The following is a 20,741-nucleotide window of genomic DNA, read 5'->3' on the forward strand; positions in this document are numbered from 1 at the left end:
GACCTGGTGCATTGGATCCTTGGATATAAACCAATGCGATTTAAAAGGACCATCTGCCCGATACAGTTTGGATGGTTGCCTCCTCCAAGTCTCATGTTGAAATGTGATTACCCAGTGTAGGAGGTGAGACCTCGTGGGAGGTGATTGGGTCACGGGTGCAGATTCTTCATGAAAGGCTTGATGCAGGCCTCAGGGAAGGAGTGAGTTCACGCTCTATGATTTCACATGAGAGCTGATTGTTTAAAGCAGCCTGACACCTCCCCTCTGTCTTGCTTCTGCTCTTGCCATGGGACACAGCATCTCCCCTTGCCTTCTGCCATGAGAAAATGCTTCCTGAGGCCTCATCAGAAGGCGAGCAGATGCCAGTGCCCTGAAGAACCCTGAGCCAAAATAAACTTTAAAAAAAAAAATAAATTGCCCGTCTCAGGTATTCCTTTATAGCAACACAAAACAGACGAATGCATGCCGCCAAATTATTCGGGCTTAGAAAAATTGGCATTTCTCTATCTGTTTTCAGGCAATAATTTGATAACAGCACGGTCCAATGGCATGTGGAAGACACTACTAGTGTGTAAAAATAAAATGATGTCGCTGGGCGTGGCTGCTCAAGCCTGTAATCTCAGTAGGGAGGTCAAGGCAGGAAGACTGCTTGAGTTCAGGAATTCAAAACCAGCCTAGGCAACATAGCAAGACCTCATCTCCATTAAAAAAATTAAAAATTAGCCAGGTGTGGTGGCATGTGCCTGTAGTCCTAGCTACTTGGGAGGCTAAGGAGGAAGGTTCGCCTGAGCCCAGGAGGTCGAGGCTGCAGGGAGCTGTGGTCATGACACTGCACTCCAGCCTGGGCAACAGAACGAGACCCCAACTATGCGAGACCCTGACTCAAAAATCAACTATAAATAAATAAATATAATAAACATAAAATAAATACAAAATACAAGCTAAAAAGAAGGGAACCAACCCGCTTTATGCTGCTTAGAATTACTAGATGCTATTGTTACCACTGTGGTAAAAATAACAAAAAAATGTGTGTGCCCTGTAAACACCAGGGCTGGAAAATCTCCTGTGAATTTTAGCCACTTCTAATAGATTTCTTTCTACAGAGTTAAAACCCCCTGTTTTTTAGGCTTTGAACAATCTCACATCGTCTTTGAGAAATTTCTTAGGTGAGGCCTCAGTAAGGTTTTACTTGTGGCTGAAGGCAGGGGGAGATGGTGTGTCACGTGGCGAGAGCAGAACCGAACCACTGGCTTTGGTCAGCAGGACAAAGCTGTGCTTGAGGCCTACTTGCTCCTGGTGCCAAATATCCAGCCTGGAAAACCTGCCAGCACGTGGTTGGGAGGAAGTGGACTTACACCATAGGAAGAGGGTTCTTCTGGTGATGGGAGCTGGGGAGACTCTGTGTCCATCTGCCCAAGCTCCTCCCCTAACCCATGGACTTGATTTTGAGAGCAGGACTGTGGAGTTGGGAATCTGCCAGGCAGAGAAGGTGCAAAGTGTCTCCAAATGGGGTAAGGGAGGAGAGAAACCAAGGGTTGAGGGAGCCAGAGTATCTTGTCTTGAGGAAAGGAAGCCCAAGGTCCTGGCTGACACTGGTGCCCCACAGCCTGGCTAGTAAGAAAGAGGACTGCTTGAGTCCAAGAGTTCAAGACCAGTCAAGTAGTTAGGACTAGAGGCACCCGCTACCACACCCAGCTAATTTTTAAATTTGTTTAATAGAGATGAGGTCTCACTATGTTGCCTAGGCTGGCATCGAACTCCTGGACTCAAGCAATCCTCCCACTGTGAGTCCCGCAGGGAGTGGAGTGGCTAGGAGTATCTCTAGAGAGAAGGAGAGAGGGTGCCAGGCCAGCTGGGCCTTGGAGACAGAGACCTGCGTTCAGACCTTCCCAGTCCCCATGCTCCCACACCCAAATTCTGCCCTCCCCTGGGCTTTCTTTTCTTCGGCACCTCCTGGCCCTGCCTGTGTGACTGTTCAGAGGCACATAGCCCCATGCTTCCTCTCCGGCTATGAAGGACACATGGGGGCCTGGAGCCTGAGAAGGAACCTGAGGGCTTCACGTGGGAGCAGGGAACCCGGGGTGGGGGGAGGGTGGGGGGAGCGTCCTGCCCACTGTCACACCCTAAACCTTTAAGACCCGTTTTTTTCTCTACATGGGATGTTCATTTTGCTCAGCTAATCCTCAAGGCCCAGCTGGGTGGAAGGGTCTTCAGGACAAAGTGCACAATGTTGGGCAAATGTGTTTCCACTGGAACGAGAGGCCAAGAGGAGGGTCGTGGCCACGCTTTACCAGGCGCTTCTGGGAAAATGGGTTTCCAAAGGTTTTCTGGACTCTGCAGGGAAAGGGAGGCAGAGGATGGAAGTTTCTGCAGTTTCCTAGCTTCTATCAGAGCAGCTCCAGCTTTTATCTGTTATGCAGATGGAACATTGACATGCGGCCTCAGCTTTAAAGAACTGTTCTGATATAAATGAATGAATGACTATACGCCTGTATGTCTACCTGCGCATATATGCACATATGTGTGTAGATGCTTACTAATGATCAGTGACTTAGAATGATGGCTCACAATTTGAGATGTTTTCCGACCACGAGCAGTACCTGTTCCATATCAGGGTCTCATTAAATATCTGATGCGTGAATGAATGAAAAGTGTGGTGGTGTGTGTGATAGGGGCAGGGAAGTGCGGTCTGATGGAAGAAAGGGGTTCAGTCAATTATAATCATTATTCTATTAACTTTTGGGAAGTAAGCCACAGGAGAAAAATCCTTATTTATCCTACGCGTGTCACAGGCTCTTCTTCCCATCTTCCCTCCCCCCCCCCTTTTTTTCCACAGCAGCTCTGCAACGGGCCAATAGCTTCCAGTCTCCAACCTCGAGCAAATACCGTAACTGGAGGAGGGAATTCCAGTCCAGTGAGTCACCAGCTCTCTGGGGGTGTGGGTGGGGGTGCCAGGGAGTTTTCCAGTTAATTCTCGGGGCAGATGTTCTCATTCCTTACATGGTGTCTTCTCTGACACAGCCTCCTGGTTGTGAGGGGCAAGAAATGAAATGTCAGGTTGACTTTATTTCTGCTGCTGACTAGAGGAAGCCATCTCTGAGAGGGCCGGGACCTTCCCCTCCCCCTCCACACTGGCATTATGAAGCCTTAGGATTCTAGTTTCACCCAGAGAGGGCCCCAGCAATCATCACTCCAAGCTTCTTGAAACACAGATAAGTAAACTGAGGTCTAGGGAATCTGTGATTTGATTCTATATACCAGATTGGGCTTGAGCATCAGCTTAGTGGCCTCATGCAACACACACACACACACACACACACACACACACACACACACACACACACACACCCCTCTGCTTCTTTTCTCAGCAGGCCTTGATCCCGGCATTCCTGGGATGAGCAGGGCTGAGTGTAGACCCGGGGCTGCGATGGGTGCGGAGGCAGCAGGTAACCACTAGGGAACGCAGTGACCACATGCCCTGCACCCCGACGGGCCCACATTCCAGGTGCTGCAGTCATTCCAGGTGCTGCAGTCGTTACAGAGCAGGGCTTCCCTCCCTGGGTCCTAAGTGAGGAGTGGGGATTCCAAGTCCCCCTCTGTCTTCCACCTCCCCCTGCACCCACTCCCTCTCCGGCCTCACTCTAGAAGAGGCAAACCCAGGGAGGCCTTGGGCTACACAGAGGTTTCTATCAAGAAATGTTGTTGCAGTTGGGAAGTCCTAGTTAGAGAAAATAGACAAGAGAAAGGAATCAGGAGTATCCAAAGAGGAAGTTAAGTTATCCCTCTTTGCTGACAAGTATGATCCTATACCTCGAAAATCCAAGAGAATCTGTCAAAAACCTCCTTTCACTGATAAAGTACTTTGGCAAGGTCTAAGGTACAAAATAAATGTGTTTAAAAAAAAAGAAAGAAAGAAATGTTGTTGCAGTTGGAACAGAGCCCTCGTTCTCCTTCCTTCTGAGTCAAGGCTGACTCCTGCCCAGTGAGTCATTCCCCAGACCCACCACCCTCTCACCAGGTCAGCTGGGACAGGGGCCATCTTCAGAATGGGACCCTACGGCGGCACTCCTGGGTCAGCCGCTTCTCTGGGGACAGCCTCAAGTGACTCCCCAGGCAGTAAGAGTAAAGGATGGGGGTGCTGACATTGCCACAGGTGGATCACTTCACTTACTGCCCTGCTCCAGCCCTGCCCAATCCCCTGGAGCCCTGCTGCCCGGGGTGGTGCTGTGTTGGCGTAGGGTTCATCCCAATCCTTCCAGCCCTGGGTGTTACCCACGCTGGGGGCTTCATCTCCCAGCCTGAGGTGACAGCTGGTGGGAGACCTCCCCCAGCAGGGTCGAGTTGTTAGAGGAGACGCAGGAGAGAGAGATCTGCTGAACAGCCCCGTGGTTTCAGGGGTGGGCCTGACTGACTCAGCTTTTAGTTATCAAGGTGTATCAGGCGCTGGATCTCAAGTGTATGTGAAAGCTGGTTTAAGGGCAGGGCTTGAGTTTGAATCATTTGTTGGCCTAGTATCCAGCATGTGGCTCAGAGGAAGAACCTAGTCCTTGTTTGATGAATGAATGAATGAATGAATGAGGGAAGGAGTGAGTGAGGGAGCAATTGAGTGAGTAAGTGAAGAAACACAGGAAAGAAGTAAGGAACAAGGAGCAAACCGGCTGGCTGGGGTGCAAAGGAGTACATGGGTGTGTGCAGGCTGCCATCGCTAGAGGGCACTCCGAGACTTCAAGAGGAATTTGAGCCATCCATAACCCCCAAATTCTCGGAAGCTGTGCCCTGGAATCCCAGTCCTTGTGAAAGTCCCCAGAGCTCAAAGCCACGAGAGCTATCTTTTTGGTTATCTTCAGTTTGCCCAAAAAGAAACCCCAATGGGCAGGGCTGGTCTTGTCATTGGGAGCAGAACACCAGCCCCCTGGCCAGAAGCATGACTGCCCCCATCAGGGCTTGTTCTGATCTCAAGCCCGAAGCGGGAGGGCAGATAGGGCTGTGTGACTGCACTCAGCACCCTCCCCCAGCTGATCATGCTTGCCAGAATGACCTCTAGGGTATAGGGGAAAGGTCGCCCTTGCCACTGGGCCCAGAGAGGAGGTAGTAGGTTGCACAAGCATCTGACCCAGAGGCGCCCTGGAGGCTGTAACACAGGCCCTGGTTGACTCATCCACCCCCTCTGCACAAAGAGATCCTAAGAGCCAGCAGCACCCAGGACCGAAACCCCTGTAGGGGGCAGGGTAGCACTGGGTGGGCCATACCAAGGTTTCAGGGAAAGGGCCGCAGAGAGGGATTGCAGTTAGCCATTGAAGAGTTTCTGGGCCCAAGGGCAAAAGAAATCCTGCCTGGGGCGAGTGTGCAGCCCCCCTGGAATGGGTCAGAGACTCAGCAGTGTCTACTGGATGCCACTTGTATACATGAGAGAATGGAAAGGAATGGAACTCATGTCTAGGTAGCATTTACTCTGTCCGACGGGGCACTTTTTATCACATTTCATTCCTTCAACCACCCCGATGAAGCTGCACTAGACTGCGCTTTTTTTAATTTTATATTTTTTGAGTCAGAGTCTCACTCCACCGCCCAGGGTGGAGTGCAGTGGCACCCTCATGGCCACCACAGCCTCAACCTGCTGGACTCAGGTGATCCTTCCACCTCAGCCTTCCAGGTAGCTGGAATTATAGGCAGGCACGCACCACCACACCCAGTTCATTTTTTGATTTGTGGTAGAGGTGAGGTCTTGCCAAGTTGCCCAGGCTGGTCTTGAACCCCTGGGCTCAGGCAATCCTCTCACCTCGGCCTCCCAAAGTGCTGGGATTATAGGCGTTAGCCACTGCACCCTGCCAGTGACTAGACTGCCTGTTTGTGGAGGAGAAAACTGAGGAGTAGAGTAACTTGCTCTGTGCCAGGCAGCTGGTGTGAGTGTGAAGTGGCTTCACCATCTCCTGAAAGGACCCCCGTAGAGAAACTGGCCTCAGGCAGGAGAGGTTTCCCATCTCTACTCAGGCCCCACCCCCTCTCCAGGCTGTGCCCACCTCCCAGGCAGTGACTTGAATGACCGTCCAGGGACAAGAAGCTTGGCCTGAACGAGGGCTTTGTTCCCCCATCTCCTCAGAAGACAGTGCGTGAGGACCACGTGGGGAGAGAGAAACCCTTCTAGGTGGGGCAGGAGTGGAGATTAGAGAAAGGAGAAGCTTCTAGGTTGTGACCGTGGGAGCCATGAGGCTTTTCTGGCAGGCTTGGTTCCCAAAGTGGCCCTGGCTTTGTGTAGGAAGATCCCCAGACAGCTCCTTAAGGGACACAAAGGCAGTCTGTTGAGCTGAGGGGACTCGAGACAAGTTAAGGAGTTTGACTCAGAAGATGGCAGAGAGAGAATGAGGGGGCAAGGAAGAAGGGAAGGAGGAATTTGGCAAGCTGAGGGCAGGAAGCAAGGCAACAACTGACTCACAACTTTTGCCTTTTTAGGCTAGAACTTTCTAACTGTGGGCTGCAATGGGGGAGCAGGGAGCGAGAGACCGGCCAGCCGCCTCCCTGGCAGCTCCTTCCTGCCACCCCCAGATCAGATCTGTTCCCGGAGTCACCTTTTCCCTCTGAAGCACTCGAGGCGGCATCCCTCTGGGAGCTTACTAACCGTATGTGTGTGGTAGCATCTGTTCAGAACCCAGAGCTGGGCTTTACGGCCAAACATATTTGCATCTGTGTACAAAGAAAGCAGGACAGATTGCTGAGCACCCACTGGCATGGTCCTCCTGTGTGAATGGGACTCGATGGAGCCCTCCTTGGAGTGGGACTTGGGTTTGGCCAGGCCTGTGTGGGTCTCTGAGGAGGAGCCTTTCACCCAGAGATTTAGGGAAACTGAGACCAGGGGATTATGTTGCACTGAGGATCATGCTAGAATCTGAAGGCTGCATACCTTGGAGGAAAATCTGAATGGGTCACCTGAGTGGCCAGAAACAGGAGTCAGACAAGAGCATGGGCTAGTTCAGTGTGGCAGGGCTGGGAAGTTCCTAGGGAATGTCTATTAAGTGCTGCAATGGCTCATGGGAGAGTTGGTTTGACAGAGGGTGGATACTGAGTGGGCAGATCTGAAAGGGTATGTGGCATTTTTCTAAATCTATTTGAGGAAAAATGATCTGAAATGGTTCAATCTGGAAACAAAACACTTGAGATTTTACCTTTAAGGTTACCATACTTGAGGGGAGAAGGAAGAGAAAAAATCCACACAAGCTTGGTTGATCTTACAGGCCAGCCACAACTGTCTGAATCTTGTTCCAAACAGACTAGTTGATTTCTACTCCCCACAGCTCAGAACCAGGCCTGTATTCAGGGGCCTGGCCCTGTTGCTTTCTCGTGAGCCTCTGAGCAGTTATACCTGCATCTCGTCTGACCACCAGGAACTTGGCATGCACCCCACCCTATATGCGTCAAATGATTTGGTACCCACTGTAACCTTCCCTCCCTTGCATTCTCTTAAAACCTCAAACTACCCAGCCTGTCTGAGACCTGCTTGGTGCACATGTGAGAAGGAAGAGCCCATTTCATTAGCCGTGAATGTCTATCCCGTCTGTGCCCACAGCTAATGATCCGACATCTTGTGGGCAGAAACCTCAGATGGTTTATTGACTAAGTGATTGAACACAGCCCAGCTCCCAACCACGATGGCTTCCGCGGGATCTTTGGAGGCAAATTCGCCTTTCCAAGAAACCCTCTGAGACTCCCTGAGACATCTCTCAGGAACACCTTCACATTTTTCACGTGGGCCTAAAACACAGTGGTTCTGAGACTACTGGCCCTGGGATCTCCTTTTGCCCACAGGACCTGCTACTCCTGTATCAGTTCCTCCCAGAAACAAGCTGTGGGCCCTGGGGACCTCTGAATCCAGCTCTGACATCTTCCTCTTTCTGACTCTGCTTACAGAATTGGAGCTATACTTAACCTCCCCCCGCCCTTTTCCTGATAAAAATAAAGTAATAGCAGCTCTGTAATGGAGAGTGTGTTCTTTCCTTGGTAGGTTTGACGTCAATGAACAAAAGAACTATGTCATCTCCAAAGGAATCTTCTCCCTCTCTTCCTCTTTCTTCACTGTCTTCTTCCTTGCCTTCCCCACCATCTTCTTCTTCAGTTGGCGTCCCTGAGGATAATCCACATGATTCTACCCCACCTCAGGTGAGTGCCCCCAAGGGCCCAGCACAGGTATTAGGAAGCTGAGCTCCCTACACCCTCCCACCCTTAACTCTGAGTTCTAAGTGCTCTTGGGTCAACCCAAGTGCAAAGCCAGGGCCAGAGAAATGCTTTGGCGAGGGTTCACCCCAGGCTTCTTCATGTGTGCTTCTCACGAAAATTCATGAACAAAGACCTGAATACAACCTGTTCTCACTCATAAGCGGACCCTGATCCCAGGTCACACTAGCACAAGGGTGGGATCAGCAGATGATGGACACTGCTGGTGGGGGGAGGGGATGTGGCAACACAATGAGTTCCTGGTCCACTATCAGGTAGGTACCTGCATGCAACCTCCTTATACAGTAGATCTCCATTTGTGCCCCACAACTCTAAAATAAATAAAAAATAAAGTAAAAACTACCACTAATTTAAAAAAAAAAGCTCATTCTGCTGCTCCTTCCCAGTTACTCTCAAGGACACAGTCACTCCATAAGCAAACAGGGTTTGGGCTCCGTGCCAGGTCTAGAGATGCTAGCCATGTGCTCTTCCCTTGAGGAACTCGCAGAGGGCATTGAGGGACTCAGCTGAAGGATGACAGGCACAGGATGAGGATGGCTTTGGTAGCATCCGAGAATCCAGGAGGCAGCATCCCCCTTGAGTAGAACACCACATCATCACCAAGATGCAGGCCTGGGCTCTCTCCCTAAGTGTTTATCAAGCCTTTGTTACCTGCCAGGCTCTGTCCTAGACTCTGGGGATTAGAGTACACAAGACAGAAGAGATCTGTGCCCTGGTGAAGCCTCCTCCTGTGACCTGCCCCTCGGGTACAGAGCTCTTGGCAGGGCATAGCACTCCTTCTGGAGTTACTCATGTTCTGCCTTTGCCAAGGGCCAAATTCCTGCATGCTGGGAATAGCTACTTTCTCAACGATGCAAGGGTTAAGGTTTAAAGGGGCCATTAGAGGCCAGGTGCTGTGACTCAAGCCTGTAATCCCAGCACTTCGGGAGGACAAGATGAGAGGATTGCCTGAGCTCAGGGGTTCAAGACCAGTCCGGGCAATTTGGTGAGACCGTGTCTCTACACTAAATCAAAAAATAAGCGCACGCCTATAGTTCCAGCTACTTGGAAGGCTGAGGCAGAAGGATCACCTGAGCCCAGCAGGTCCAGGTTGTGGTGGCTGTGAGCCTGCCACTGCACTCCAGCCTGGGCAACAGAGTGAGACTCCAACTCAAAAAATAAAATAAAATAAAATAAAATTTAAAAAGGGGCCTTCACAATGTCTTAAAGGCCATCCTTGTGCCACCACAGCTCCAGTACAGAGGATGACCGAACTTACCTTGATGGCCTCCAAGGAAGAAGCCTTGGCTTCCTGGCTGTTGGAAGAACTTACCTATGGGTGGAACTTACCCTTTAGCGGGATCAAGGTTTAGCAAGCCAAGGGAGATCTTGTCTTCTACCATGTGGCTGGTCACTCCCAGAGGCTGGGCAAGTGCTACCCTCACAGGCCCAGGAGCTTGTCAACAGCAAGGCCCATGCTTTGCCTTCCCCCTGGCTTCCTACCCACCTAATTTGAGACCCAAAAGATCCCTTGATCATTGCTATTTCAGGAGTTCCAGGCAGATCTCAGCAGGTCCCCATGCAGCCACTTAGAACAAATCATCAGGCAAATCCTTTTTGAATTTGAGTAGCTGGGATCTGGAGTAAAGAAGAGAGGGAGTTGTGGATTGAGATTTGCTTTTTTTGTGTAAATAAACAGTGGAAAATTGTAAATAACTGCTGTTTTTTTCCCCCATACCCTCTAGGCGACAGCTTGTGATCCCCACTCACAGGTCTCAAGAGGTCATTTTAGTCCTTCCACCCCAATCTTTCTAAGACGAGCTAGAGCCCAAGGAGCACCCAAGGAAATTCCCCTGTATCTGCCTCATCACCCAGCAACAGAGTGGGCAGAGTACTGTCTGGTGAGCCCTGGCAGAGAGGGTCTCATGAGCCCTACAGAGATGGCTTCTAATGGGTGTCAGGAGGCAGAGGTCCTTCTTGAGGACACCAGAAGCATCCACAGAGACCCACACCCCATCGAGGAAAAGCACAGGTGTTTGCCAGGCCAAGAGCTATCTCCCAGGGCCAGAGAGGACCCAGGAGAAGGGAGTCGTAGACCCAGGAAGGGAGAGGAGGGCAGGCCAGAGCCCACAGAAGAGAAGAGGCCAGGCTTAAAGAAGTTAGTCCTCACTCAGGAGCAGAAGACCATGCTGTTGGACTGGAACAACTCCATCCCTGTGGAGAGCGTGGGCCTCAAAGCCAGGGAGCAACTTTCCCAGAAAAGCGCCGAGAGTGGAAGAGGTGGCCAGGTGCTGAAACCAGTTTACCCCTCTCTGCCCCCTCAGGCAGCAAGAGAGACACTCTCAGCCCAGAGAGGGGCTGGAGGGGAGATGGGGACCCCGACCGGGAGAACTTCAGAGGAGCCATGCGTGCCTCCACCCAAGTCCCCCCTGCGGCTCATCGCCAATGCCATCCGAAAGTCCCTGGAGCCCCTCCTCCCCAACTCTGAAGGGGGGAAGAAGGCCTGGACCAAGCCAGAATCCAAAACTCGCTCACTCAGCCTTTGGAAAAACAATTCCAATAAGGACTGGGACCAGCATTCCCCAGCGAGAAACATGGCAAGCAGGGCATCAACCACCTTCTCCCTGGGCACTTCGGTTGCCAGGGCAGCCCAGCCCTCAGACCTTAGTCTTCCTGACCCTGCCCTCCGCACCCATAGTTTGCCCAATCGGTCATCCACGTCCCCACCGTGCAGCAAGATTGAAGATGTCCCCACACTCCTCGAGAAAGTGAGTTTGCAAGAGACCTTCCCAGATGCTTCTAGGCTTCCAAAGAAGAGAACCTCACTTTTTTCCTCCCTCAGACTCAAAGACAAATCTTTGGAGAGTTTTCTCCAGGAATCCAGACAAAGAAAGGACATCAGGGACTTCTTTAGCGGCCCCAAGGGGAAGGGGCCGGTAGTGGAGAGTGTCCAGCCCCTGGGGAAGCTGCTGCAGCCTTTCAGAAGCAGCTCCCTGCGCCAGGCAGCCCCTCCTCCTCCTCTTCCAGCCGGAAATGCAAGTAAGTCTCTTTCCTAGCAAAGGCCTACAGTTCATGCTGGGTAGTTAGCTATCCTTGTTGGGTTATCCAGCAGGTATCTTTCATTTTGTTTTGCTTGTCAAATTAAATTCTGACAAAGGTAGGACATGTTGAAGTTGAAAAACCTGAAAACGATTAGTTTTGAAATTAAAGTATTGAAGTGAGACAAAAGCTCAACTACAATTCCACCACTTTCCCACCCGTTTTCCACTGGAATACTTTTACTAAGTTGCACATAAAATTTTGTATCTTTTAAAAATCAGCATTACATGATAGGCAGTGTGCCAACTACCACGTAGTCTACACAAATGTGATGTAATGGAATATTCTATCTAGTAGATATGTTATCATTTAATGAACTGTCTTCTTATTGTTTAAATTATAGGAATATTTGTGTATATATATGAATATATTATATTTTATATATGGTGTTGAATGAACATTTTTTGGGTGTTACTTTTTCTTTCTTTTGAATTACTAGCCTAGACACTTTTATGTATGTTTAATTACCAATGGCAACATAGGCTTTTTTATATTTAGATCTGATTAATTTTAATTTTTTGACTTCTGAAATTGATTAGTATATCAAAAAATCAGAATAATCCCAAAATATGAAAATATCTAACAGAAAGTAAACATTATCTCATCCCCTCTCCTCCTCACCAAAGTTTTAGTATATTTTCTTAGAGACAATTTAGCTGAACGTTCACAGCTTCTCTTTTGTGATTGATATTTGTCTGATTACTTTAAACAAACAGTAATCGTACTAAGCCTGTCATTGAGCAACTCTGTTTTTCTTTCTCTTTCTTAACCTTTTTATTTTCTTATTTGACTTTTATTTTGGAACGTTTGTTTTCAAGTGAAAAATTATCACTTTTGGTACCTTAGTCAAACAGCTATTTGAATTAACAAGAGGCTTTATTTTCAGCCAAGCTCAGGGTAAAGCGAGGACAGACTGGAGTATAGCCACACCCCTATCTCCCACATGGTAAAATTGAATGTGCTTGCATGTTGGAGAGTACATTTGTGTGGTTCAAGATCAAAAGGTACAGGAGACACAATAAAAGTCCTCGCTTGTCCCTGAGCCATCCACATCGTATTCCTGATGATAGATGTTATTATCAGTTTCTTAGGCATTCTTGGAGACAGAGTTTATGCATATAAGAGAAAATGTGTTATTTTTTCTTTTTTTTTTTTTACACAAATGATAGCATGGTAGCCGACTGTACACACTTTTTTTGTACTTTTCATTTTATTTTGGAGGGCGTTCCATATTGGTGCATAAAGAACTTTTTCCTTTGTTTTATAGCTGTACAGTATCTAATTGTATAGATATGTCATAATTTATGTAGCCAGTCCCCTATGCTGCAAAGTTTAAATTATTTCAAATCCTTGGCCATTGCAAGCAGTGTTATAATAATTAACCAAGAACTTAGGCCCTGAGGCATTCGTACGAATTTATCTGAGGGTAAATCCTCAGAAATCCTGAAACAAAGTGAACTGGGTTTTAATAGATGCTTCCAAATTATCCCCTATCACCGTGTGCTGGTTCCATTCTAAGCAGCAAAAGTCTGAGAACACTATTTCTTTTTCTTCTTTATTTTATTTTTTTGAGTCAGTCTCGCTCTGTCACCCAGGCTGAAGTGCAGTTGCGTGCTCACCGCCACCGCAGCCTCGACCTACTGGACTCAGGCAATCCTTCTGCCTTAGCCTTCCAAGTAGTTGGAGCTACAGGTACATGCCACCACGCCCAGCTGATTTTTTGGTTTATTGTGGAGACAAGGGCTTGCCATGTTACTCAGGCTGGTCTCGAACCCCTGAGCTCAGGTAATCTTCTCGCCTCCGACTTTCAAAGTGCTGAGATTACAGACGTGAGCCACTGTGCCCGGCTGAGAACACTATTTCTACACTTGCTCCAACCAATGTGTTGCTGGTCTGAGAGGTGAAACATACATCCTAGGGTAGTTTAAATATCATTTATTTTTCATAAGGTGATTGAGCATCTTTTCATATGTTGAAGAGCTATTTGTATTTTCTTTTCTGGGAATTGCTGATTCTTTGTACAGTTTTCTATTGGCTTATTAGGATTCTTCTTAATAATATGTAGGAACTCTTTATTAAGAGGAAAATTTTGTCCTTTGCTGTGATAATATGAATACAAATATTTTTTCTCAGTTTCTTGCTTGTGTTTAACTTTGTTTATGGTGGCTTTTTTTTACAAAAAAAATTCTATTTTTATTTAGTAGTGATAAACAACTTTTCATTATGACTTCTGGTTTTATACAGTAGTTTAGGAAGGGCTTCATAGAAGTTTCTGGAATAATTTGCTTACAGTTTCTTTGAGTCTTTTTGTTTGTTTTTTAATATTTTTACATTTAAATATTTATACCAATAAATTATTCTAGTATAAAATGTGAACTATAGATCCAATCTTGCTTTTTAGATGTCTCCCTGGTTTTCCTTAAAAAAATTAATGAATAGTCTATCTTCTCTTATGTGAGAAGATATCTTTATCATATTTAAAATTCCTGAGCTTGGATTTATTCCCACACCATCTATTATATTCCATTGAGTTGTCTGTTATGTATCAGTACCATACTATTTTCATTATCTAACTGTATATATTTATATATTTTTTACTTTAGATATTTTACTGTCTGGTAGATAGAGCATTCCATTCTTGGTCTTTTTTTAAAACTTCCTCCTTCTTCCTTGTTTGATATTCTGTATAAACTTTGCATCAGCTTGTCTATGCATGCTTGCACACACAAAGCACTGTGAATACTTTTATGGGATTGAGTTAAACTTATAAATAACATAGCAAGAACTTAGAAATGTATTATGTCATATTATATTATATCTTTCCGTTTGTTCATATCTTTTTTTGTGACTCAAGAATATTTTAAACTTTGTGTCATATAGATCTTACATATTTATTGTTTATTACTAGACATATTAGTTTTTGTTGCTATTGTAAATAAGATCTTTTCCAGTTTATCTTTCTACTATTGCTTGTATATATGAAAGTTATTGGCTAGACTTGGTGGCTCAGGCTGTAATCCCAGCACTTTGGGAGGCCAAGGAGAGTGGACTGCTTGAACCCGTGGGTTTGAGACCAGCCCGGGCAACTTGGTGAGACCTCATGTCTACAATAAAAATCAAAAATTAGCCAAGCATGGTAGCACATGCCTGTAGTTTCAGTTACTTGGAAGGCTGAGGCAGAAGGATCACTGGAGCCCAGCAGATCGATGCTGGGGTGGTCATGAGTGTGCCACTGCACTCCAGCCTGGGCAACAGAGTGAGACTCCAACTCAAAAAAAAGAAAAAAGAAAGAAAATTATTGATTTTTGTATGGTAATTTTATACCCATCCATTTTACTGCATTCTTTTTTGCTTGTAAAAGTTTTTCAATGAATTTCTCTATGCTCTCCCCATATATGCAATAATAACATCTGCAAATGCCTTTTGCTTTTACATTGTTTACCTCTAATTTATTTTGTTTCCCTAGCTTCTTTTGTTTCCAGAATCTACAGAACAATATTAAATAAAAGTAGTGATTTATTTTCTTATTATATTCCTAACCTTAATGAGAATGCCATTAGTATTTTCCCATTTAAGCCTGATATCAGCTTTTGGGTTGACCCAGATATATTTTATCATTTTGAGGAAATAGCCATTTAGTCCTATTTTATTAAGAGTATTTTTAATCACCAGTTGGTGTTGAATTTTATCACATGTCTTTTCAGATGTTTGTAAGTTTTATTTCTCCTTAGTTTTAATTAATATTATAAATTATATAATTATTTACTAATATTGAACCATCCTTGAATTGCTGAAACAAATGCCACTTGATAATGATGTCTTACTATTTTAATACATTTTTTCATTATATTTGCTGATATTTTATTTAAGATTTTTATGTTAAATTTATAGGTAAGATTGGGCTACAGTTCATTGATATCACATTTATATGACTTCTGTGCTAATTACAATAAGTTGGGGTAAATGTATTTTCCTGGTTTACTTAGCATGGAGAGCTGCATTCATTTATATTCATTAGGAAATGTTGTGACTTTCTTGACTTGGAACAAAATGGGAATGTAGATAATGGAATAAGGTTAGGTCTGGCCAGTTCTGGAAGTAGTCCTTGGGCCTCTTAGAAGAGCTTTATGTTTCTCTCAGGTGTTCTTAGGTGAGTATCCTAAGAATGTAAATGTTTGATCCTGCTTATCAGATTAGGACCATCAGTCTCCTTTTATTTCCTTGCCAATGTCCAATTCACCAAATACAGTGTCACATACAAGAACCTCCACACTTAATTTGTGGGTGCACAGTTCCTGCAATGGAGAAACTGTATCATCCTCACTCAGATTTAAGCACTTCAAATTTATGATCACTTGAATAAGAGCCAGGCTGAAATTTAGCTTTTCATATTTTTACAAGAAACTTTCCAAGTAAATTAATGATATTGCTTAAACTTAACAGAATACTTGAATGACTTGAAGACATATACTAATTTCAAATACTTAACAGTGCTCATTTTATATAAACAATTTTAATGCTAGTTATCATTTTTATGTATAATTAAAGAAGTCACCCTGAGAATCATTCTCATTTTTGCATAAACATTTTTATTACAGTATAACATACCCACATAAAGTCTAAAACTATTAAGTCTACAGATGATGAATTTTCGCAGAGTGCATATTTGTGTCATCACCCCCAAGATCAAGCAATAGAATGTTACTCGGAAGACTCCCTCATGCTTTCTGCCTCGTATATGCCCCGCCCAACAAAAGTACTTACCATCTGACTCCTATCATCTTAGATTACTTTTGCAGTTTTTACTTTGTTGGTTTTGTTTTACTTTATAAAAATGGAATCATCCAGTATTGTGGAAGGCAAAATTCTAAGAGAGCCCCAGGATTCCTGCCCCCTGGTGTCCTTGCTGTGTATGATCTCATCCTCTGGAGTATGGTGGGAACTTGAATATGATGGATTTCACTTCATCTCATTATTAGGTTAGGGGATTGTGCAAATATAATTAAGTCCCAAACCAATTTACTTTGAGTTAATCAAAAGGAAGATTATCCTGGGTAAGCCTCACTTAATCAGGTGAACCCTTAACAAGGACTTCCTGAAGTCAGAAATTGGATTCAAAGTCTGAGACAGACATGATCGTGCTGGCCTTGAAGAAGTAGTAAATTGTTATGTTGTGAGAGGGCCCATGAACAGGAGGCCTCTACGATCTTTGATTGACCTCAGACTGACAGCCAGCAAGAAAATGGACTCTGTGCCCTACAACCACTAGGAACTGAATTCTGCCAACAAACTGAATGAGCTTGGAAGAGATCCCTGAGCTACAGATGAGCACTGCAGCCCACCTTGTTCAAGCTGATACCTTGATTGCAGCCTTGTGAGACCCTGAGCAGAGGACCCAGATGAGCCACACCTGACCTGCAGAACTGTAAGATCATGAAAGGGTAGTGTCGTGAAGCTGCTAAGCTTGTGGTAATCAGTTCCACGGCAATAGAAAACCAGTACAAGTATATGCTCTTCTGTGTCTGGCTTCTTTCCTTAAATGTTATGTGTGGGGCATTTGTCCATGTTGTTATGAGAAGAGGTGGTTTATTCTTTTCCATTGCTGTTTTATTCCTTTGTATGAATATATCACAGCTTATTTGTGTATTCTGTTGCTGGTCATTGAGGTTGTGTTTTCAGTGGTTTTCTTGTAAATAATGCTGCTTTGAGTACTCTTATATTTTTGGTGCACATATGTACTTGTTGGGCATTGCCAAAGATATATAAAGCTGGACACTAGTTAAAATGGTAAGAATAGATATTAATCAATAACATACTATTGCAGAAGGGAAGTGGTACCAGTGTGAACTGAGCTCAACTTTAATTTCTACAGATGTGACTGGGTGTTATACAGGGAGGGGCTCAGTTGAGTCAAGGAAGTGAAAAATTACAAAAGGCTGGTCATTGTAAATGCAGATTAGGCCAGCTATGTTGTTAGATGGCAGTTAATAAAGTAAGAATTCTCTCTTCTCACAGAGACTGGGAGACAGTGGCCCTATCCTTCCTGATGTTGGCATTTCAAAGGAATGACTTTCACTCTTTCTCAACTCCATCTTCATGGTAGTGGCAGTCGGATCTGCGGTTCAGTTGCCACCATGCAGCTCTTTGTCCGTGCCCAGGAGCTACACACCCTCAAGGTGACCGGCCAGGAGACGGTCACCCAGATTAAGGTTTAGGTAGCACACTGGAGGGCATTGCCTTGGAAGATCAAGTTATACTCCTACCTGGCACACCGCTGGTGGATGAGGCCACCTGGCCGGTGTGGGAGGGGAGGCCATGGCCACTCTAGAAGTAGCTAGCCACATGCTTGGAGGTAAAGTCCATGGTTCCTTTGCCCATGCTGGAAAAGTGAGAGGTCAGACTCTTAAGGTGGCCAAACAAGAGAAAAAGAAGAGGAGGAGGAAGAGGAGGAGGAAGATGAGGAGGAAGAAGAGGAAGAAGAAGAAGGAGGAGGAGGAGGAGGAGGAGGAGGCAGGCCAGGCCAAGAGGGGGATGCAGTACAGCCGGCGTTTTGTCAATGTTGTGCCCACCTTTGACAAGAAGGGCCCCAATGCCAACTCCTAAGTCCTTTGTATTCCTGGTTTTCTCTAATAAAGTAATTTAGCCCAGTCAAAAAATAATGACTTTCAGGTCCTTGAGAAAGACAATCCTGCTTGTAGGAAATACATACACATCTCAAAGCCACAGAAGAAGGATTCACAGTCACAAGCCCTTTTTTAGTAAATATTCTAAGAACAAATGGTAGAGGTGCCTATCCTCAGGTGTTGACTAAAACAAACAGTAAGTTCCTTTGGCAACCTTGAGTTTTCTCCAGCAGACACTTTAAGGCAGGGATAGGGTTATTCTAGAGATTTGATGTTGAGCTGCTGGGAAAAGGAGAACAAAAAAATAATTTGTGTTGAGTCTGTCCTTTTATAAGCCAAGGTTGAGGCCTAGTTGAGAAGGGGACTCAGAGGAGTCTGGCTAGGGTTTGGTTAAGGAGAGAATCTTTGTTAGTGTACATCCAGGAGCAGAATTGCTAGGTCATAGGGTAGGTATGTATGGTAGTCATAATGGATACTGTCAAAAAATTTTGCAAAATGGTTGTACTAACATATACACTGTGAGCAGGAAATAAGAGTTTCCATTGCTCCACATCCATGTCAGCACTGGGTAGTTTCAGTTTTGTTTTGTTTATTTTGCTATTTTTGTGGGTAGTATTTCATTATGGTTTCATTACAGTAGTATTTCATTATGGTTTAACTTGCATTTTCCTGATAATGTTGCATAACTTTTCATATGCTCATTTAGATAGTCTACTGTGTGAAGTCTCTGTTTAAGTCTTTTGCCCATACTTTTGTTGTGTTGTCAACCCTTTCCTTACTGATTTATAATCTTTATAAATTCTGGATATAAGTTCTTTGTCAGATATATGTATTACTAATACCTTGTCCTGCTCTTTGGTTCACTTGTTCACCTCAAAAAGTATTTTTGGATAACTAGAAGTTTTTTTTGTATTTTTAAAGTATTGGGATCTTACCCTGTCACCCAGGCTGGAGTGCAGTGGCATGGTCATAATTTACCGCAGCCTTGTATTTCTAGGCTGAAGCGAAACTCCCACACCAGTCTCTCATGTAGCTGGGACTATACGCATGTACCACCATACCTGGCTAACTAAAAAAAAAAAAAAAAAATTTAGAGACAGGATCTCTCTATGTTGCTCAGACAGGTCTTGAACTCCTAGCCTCTAGTGAGTCTCCTGCAAGGCTAAGATTACAGGCATAAGCCATTGCACCCAGCCAGAAGTACTCATTTTAATAAAGTCAAATTTACAATACTTTGCTTCCTTACTGTTGATTTCTATATCCTGTATAGAAATCTTTCCCTACTCCAAGGTCATGGAGATGTTCTATGTTGCATTCTAGGATTGTGCTATCCAAACACAGTAGCTATTTCACATTTGAGGTGTGGTTATGTTATGGTCCTAGTAACGCTTGGCTACTCCTCTTGATACCAATAATCAAAGGGTCAGTAGAAATAAGTTTATTCTGAGTTTAAATCCAGGGAGCAGAGCTGGACTCGAGCTCAGTCTTTCTGAAATGGTTCTGCTCATTCTCGAGGCCTTTACAGTTCACTTGTATAACTCCAGAGTTGTTAATAACTGTACATTAGCCATATGACAAGCAAAGCATTGTATAGAACTTGAGTTTCAGTCGCATTTATTGATAGTAACATTTTTTGGTCCAGACGTCCTGGTGCCAGGTATCAGAGGTATCTCATAGTTTTCATCAGTAGGGCCCAGCAGAAGTGTTACTCAAGCTTGCCATAGGGAAAAAGGAGTTTATGAGGCCTAAGTCATCATGCATTATGCAAAAGTTATACAAATCGCAAAACTTAAGACTACTCAGAAAAAGGAACTAAATAGGGATTTGATCTTTCAGTTGATTGAGGGTTGTCTCCAGGGAAGTTAAGCATCCCAGAAGCTACTTACTGGGAATGCATAAGAGATAAAGGGACTCTCAGGTATGTGCTCAAGAATATATCTCTCAGTTTATTGGGCCTAGTCTGTAGGGAAGTTGAGGATCCTTTGAAGTTTCTTACTGAGAGTGCATAAGAGATAAGAGGAAGCCCGCCTTTTATTAGCTCTCTGGAATATTCTTCAGGAATGTACGGGAGCACTTGAAACCTTGTCCTGTCCTTCTCTAGGGGTTATGACAATATGGAGAGACATTAGTAGGTCTCTGTATCAGCTAGTGAGTGAGAAACTGAATTTTTAACTTCAATTTTAATGAAGTTAAATTTTAAAAATAGCACAGTGTAAAATGTTTTCCTATGAAATGCAGTTTTATTCTTTTGATAAGGTTACAATTCACTTTAACCATTTAGCATCTGAATCGAGAGACACTGTAAGTATAAAATATACATCAGCTTCTGAAGACCTAGTATGAATGAATGAAATAATGTAAAACATCTTATTACATGTGGAAATGATATTTTTGAAATTTTGGTGTAAATATATTAAAATTAATTTTATTTTCTTCTTTTTATATTTTTAATGTGACAGAAAATTTTAAATTACATACATGGCTTGTATTCTATTAGACAACACTGTTCTAGAACCTTTATTGCTGTACCTTTCACAGTTAAACTGATAAACTAAGATGGGTTTTTGTGTCTTTTGTGAGGTAGGGTGATTTTTTTTTTTTCATGTTATTAGCCAGGCGATTTGACAGCATTTGTTGAAAAGCTATCCTTCTTCCCTCACCATAATGCAGTGACAGGTTTTTTTTTGTTTTTGTTTTGAGTTGGAGTCTCACTCTGTCACCCAGACTGGAATGCAGTGGCCGCTCCCGGCCACCGCAGCCTCGACCTGCTGGGCTCCGGCGATCCTTCCGCCTCAGCCTTCCAAGGAGCCGGAA

The 20,741-nt window shown here is 44.8% G+C and overlaps 1 protein-coding gene and 1 pseudogene across 1 annotated transcript in view; both read left to right on the top strand.

The window, feature by feature from the left end:
- The first annotated feature begins 8,022 nt into the window (after positions 1–8,022).
- MICALCL (MICAL C-terminal like) overlaps positions 8,023–20,741 on the top strand; it is a 62,970-nt gene continuing 50,251 nt past the window's right edge. Inside the window, exons 1-3 of the mRNA XM_008051269.2 lie at positions 8,023–8,151; positions 9,951–10,802; positions 10,860–11,244. Of these exons, the coding sequence (XP_008049460.1) occupies positions 8,023–8,151; positions 9,951–10,802; positions 10,860–11,244 (1,366 nt within the window). The remainder of the gene's footprint in view (positions 8,152–9,950; positions 10,803–10,859; positions 11,245–20,741) is intronic.
- LOC103252674 lies at positions 17,439–17,938 on the top strand (annotated as a pseudogene).

Source organism: Carlito syrichta, unplaced genomic scaffold (assembly GCF_000164805.1).
Source record: "Carlito syrichta isolate Samal-C Ts95f unplaced genomic scaffold, Tarsius_syrichta-2.0.1 Scaffold169247, whole genome shotgun sequence".
In the NCBI taxonomy this organism is placed as follows: Eukaryota; Metazoa; Chordata; class Mammalia; order Primates; family Tarsiidae; genus Carlito; species Carlito syrichta.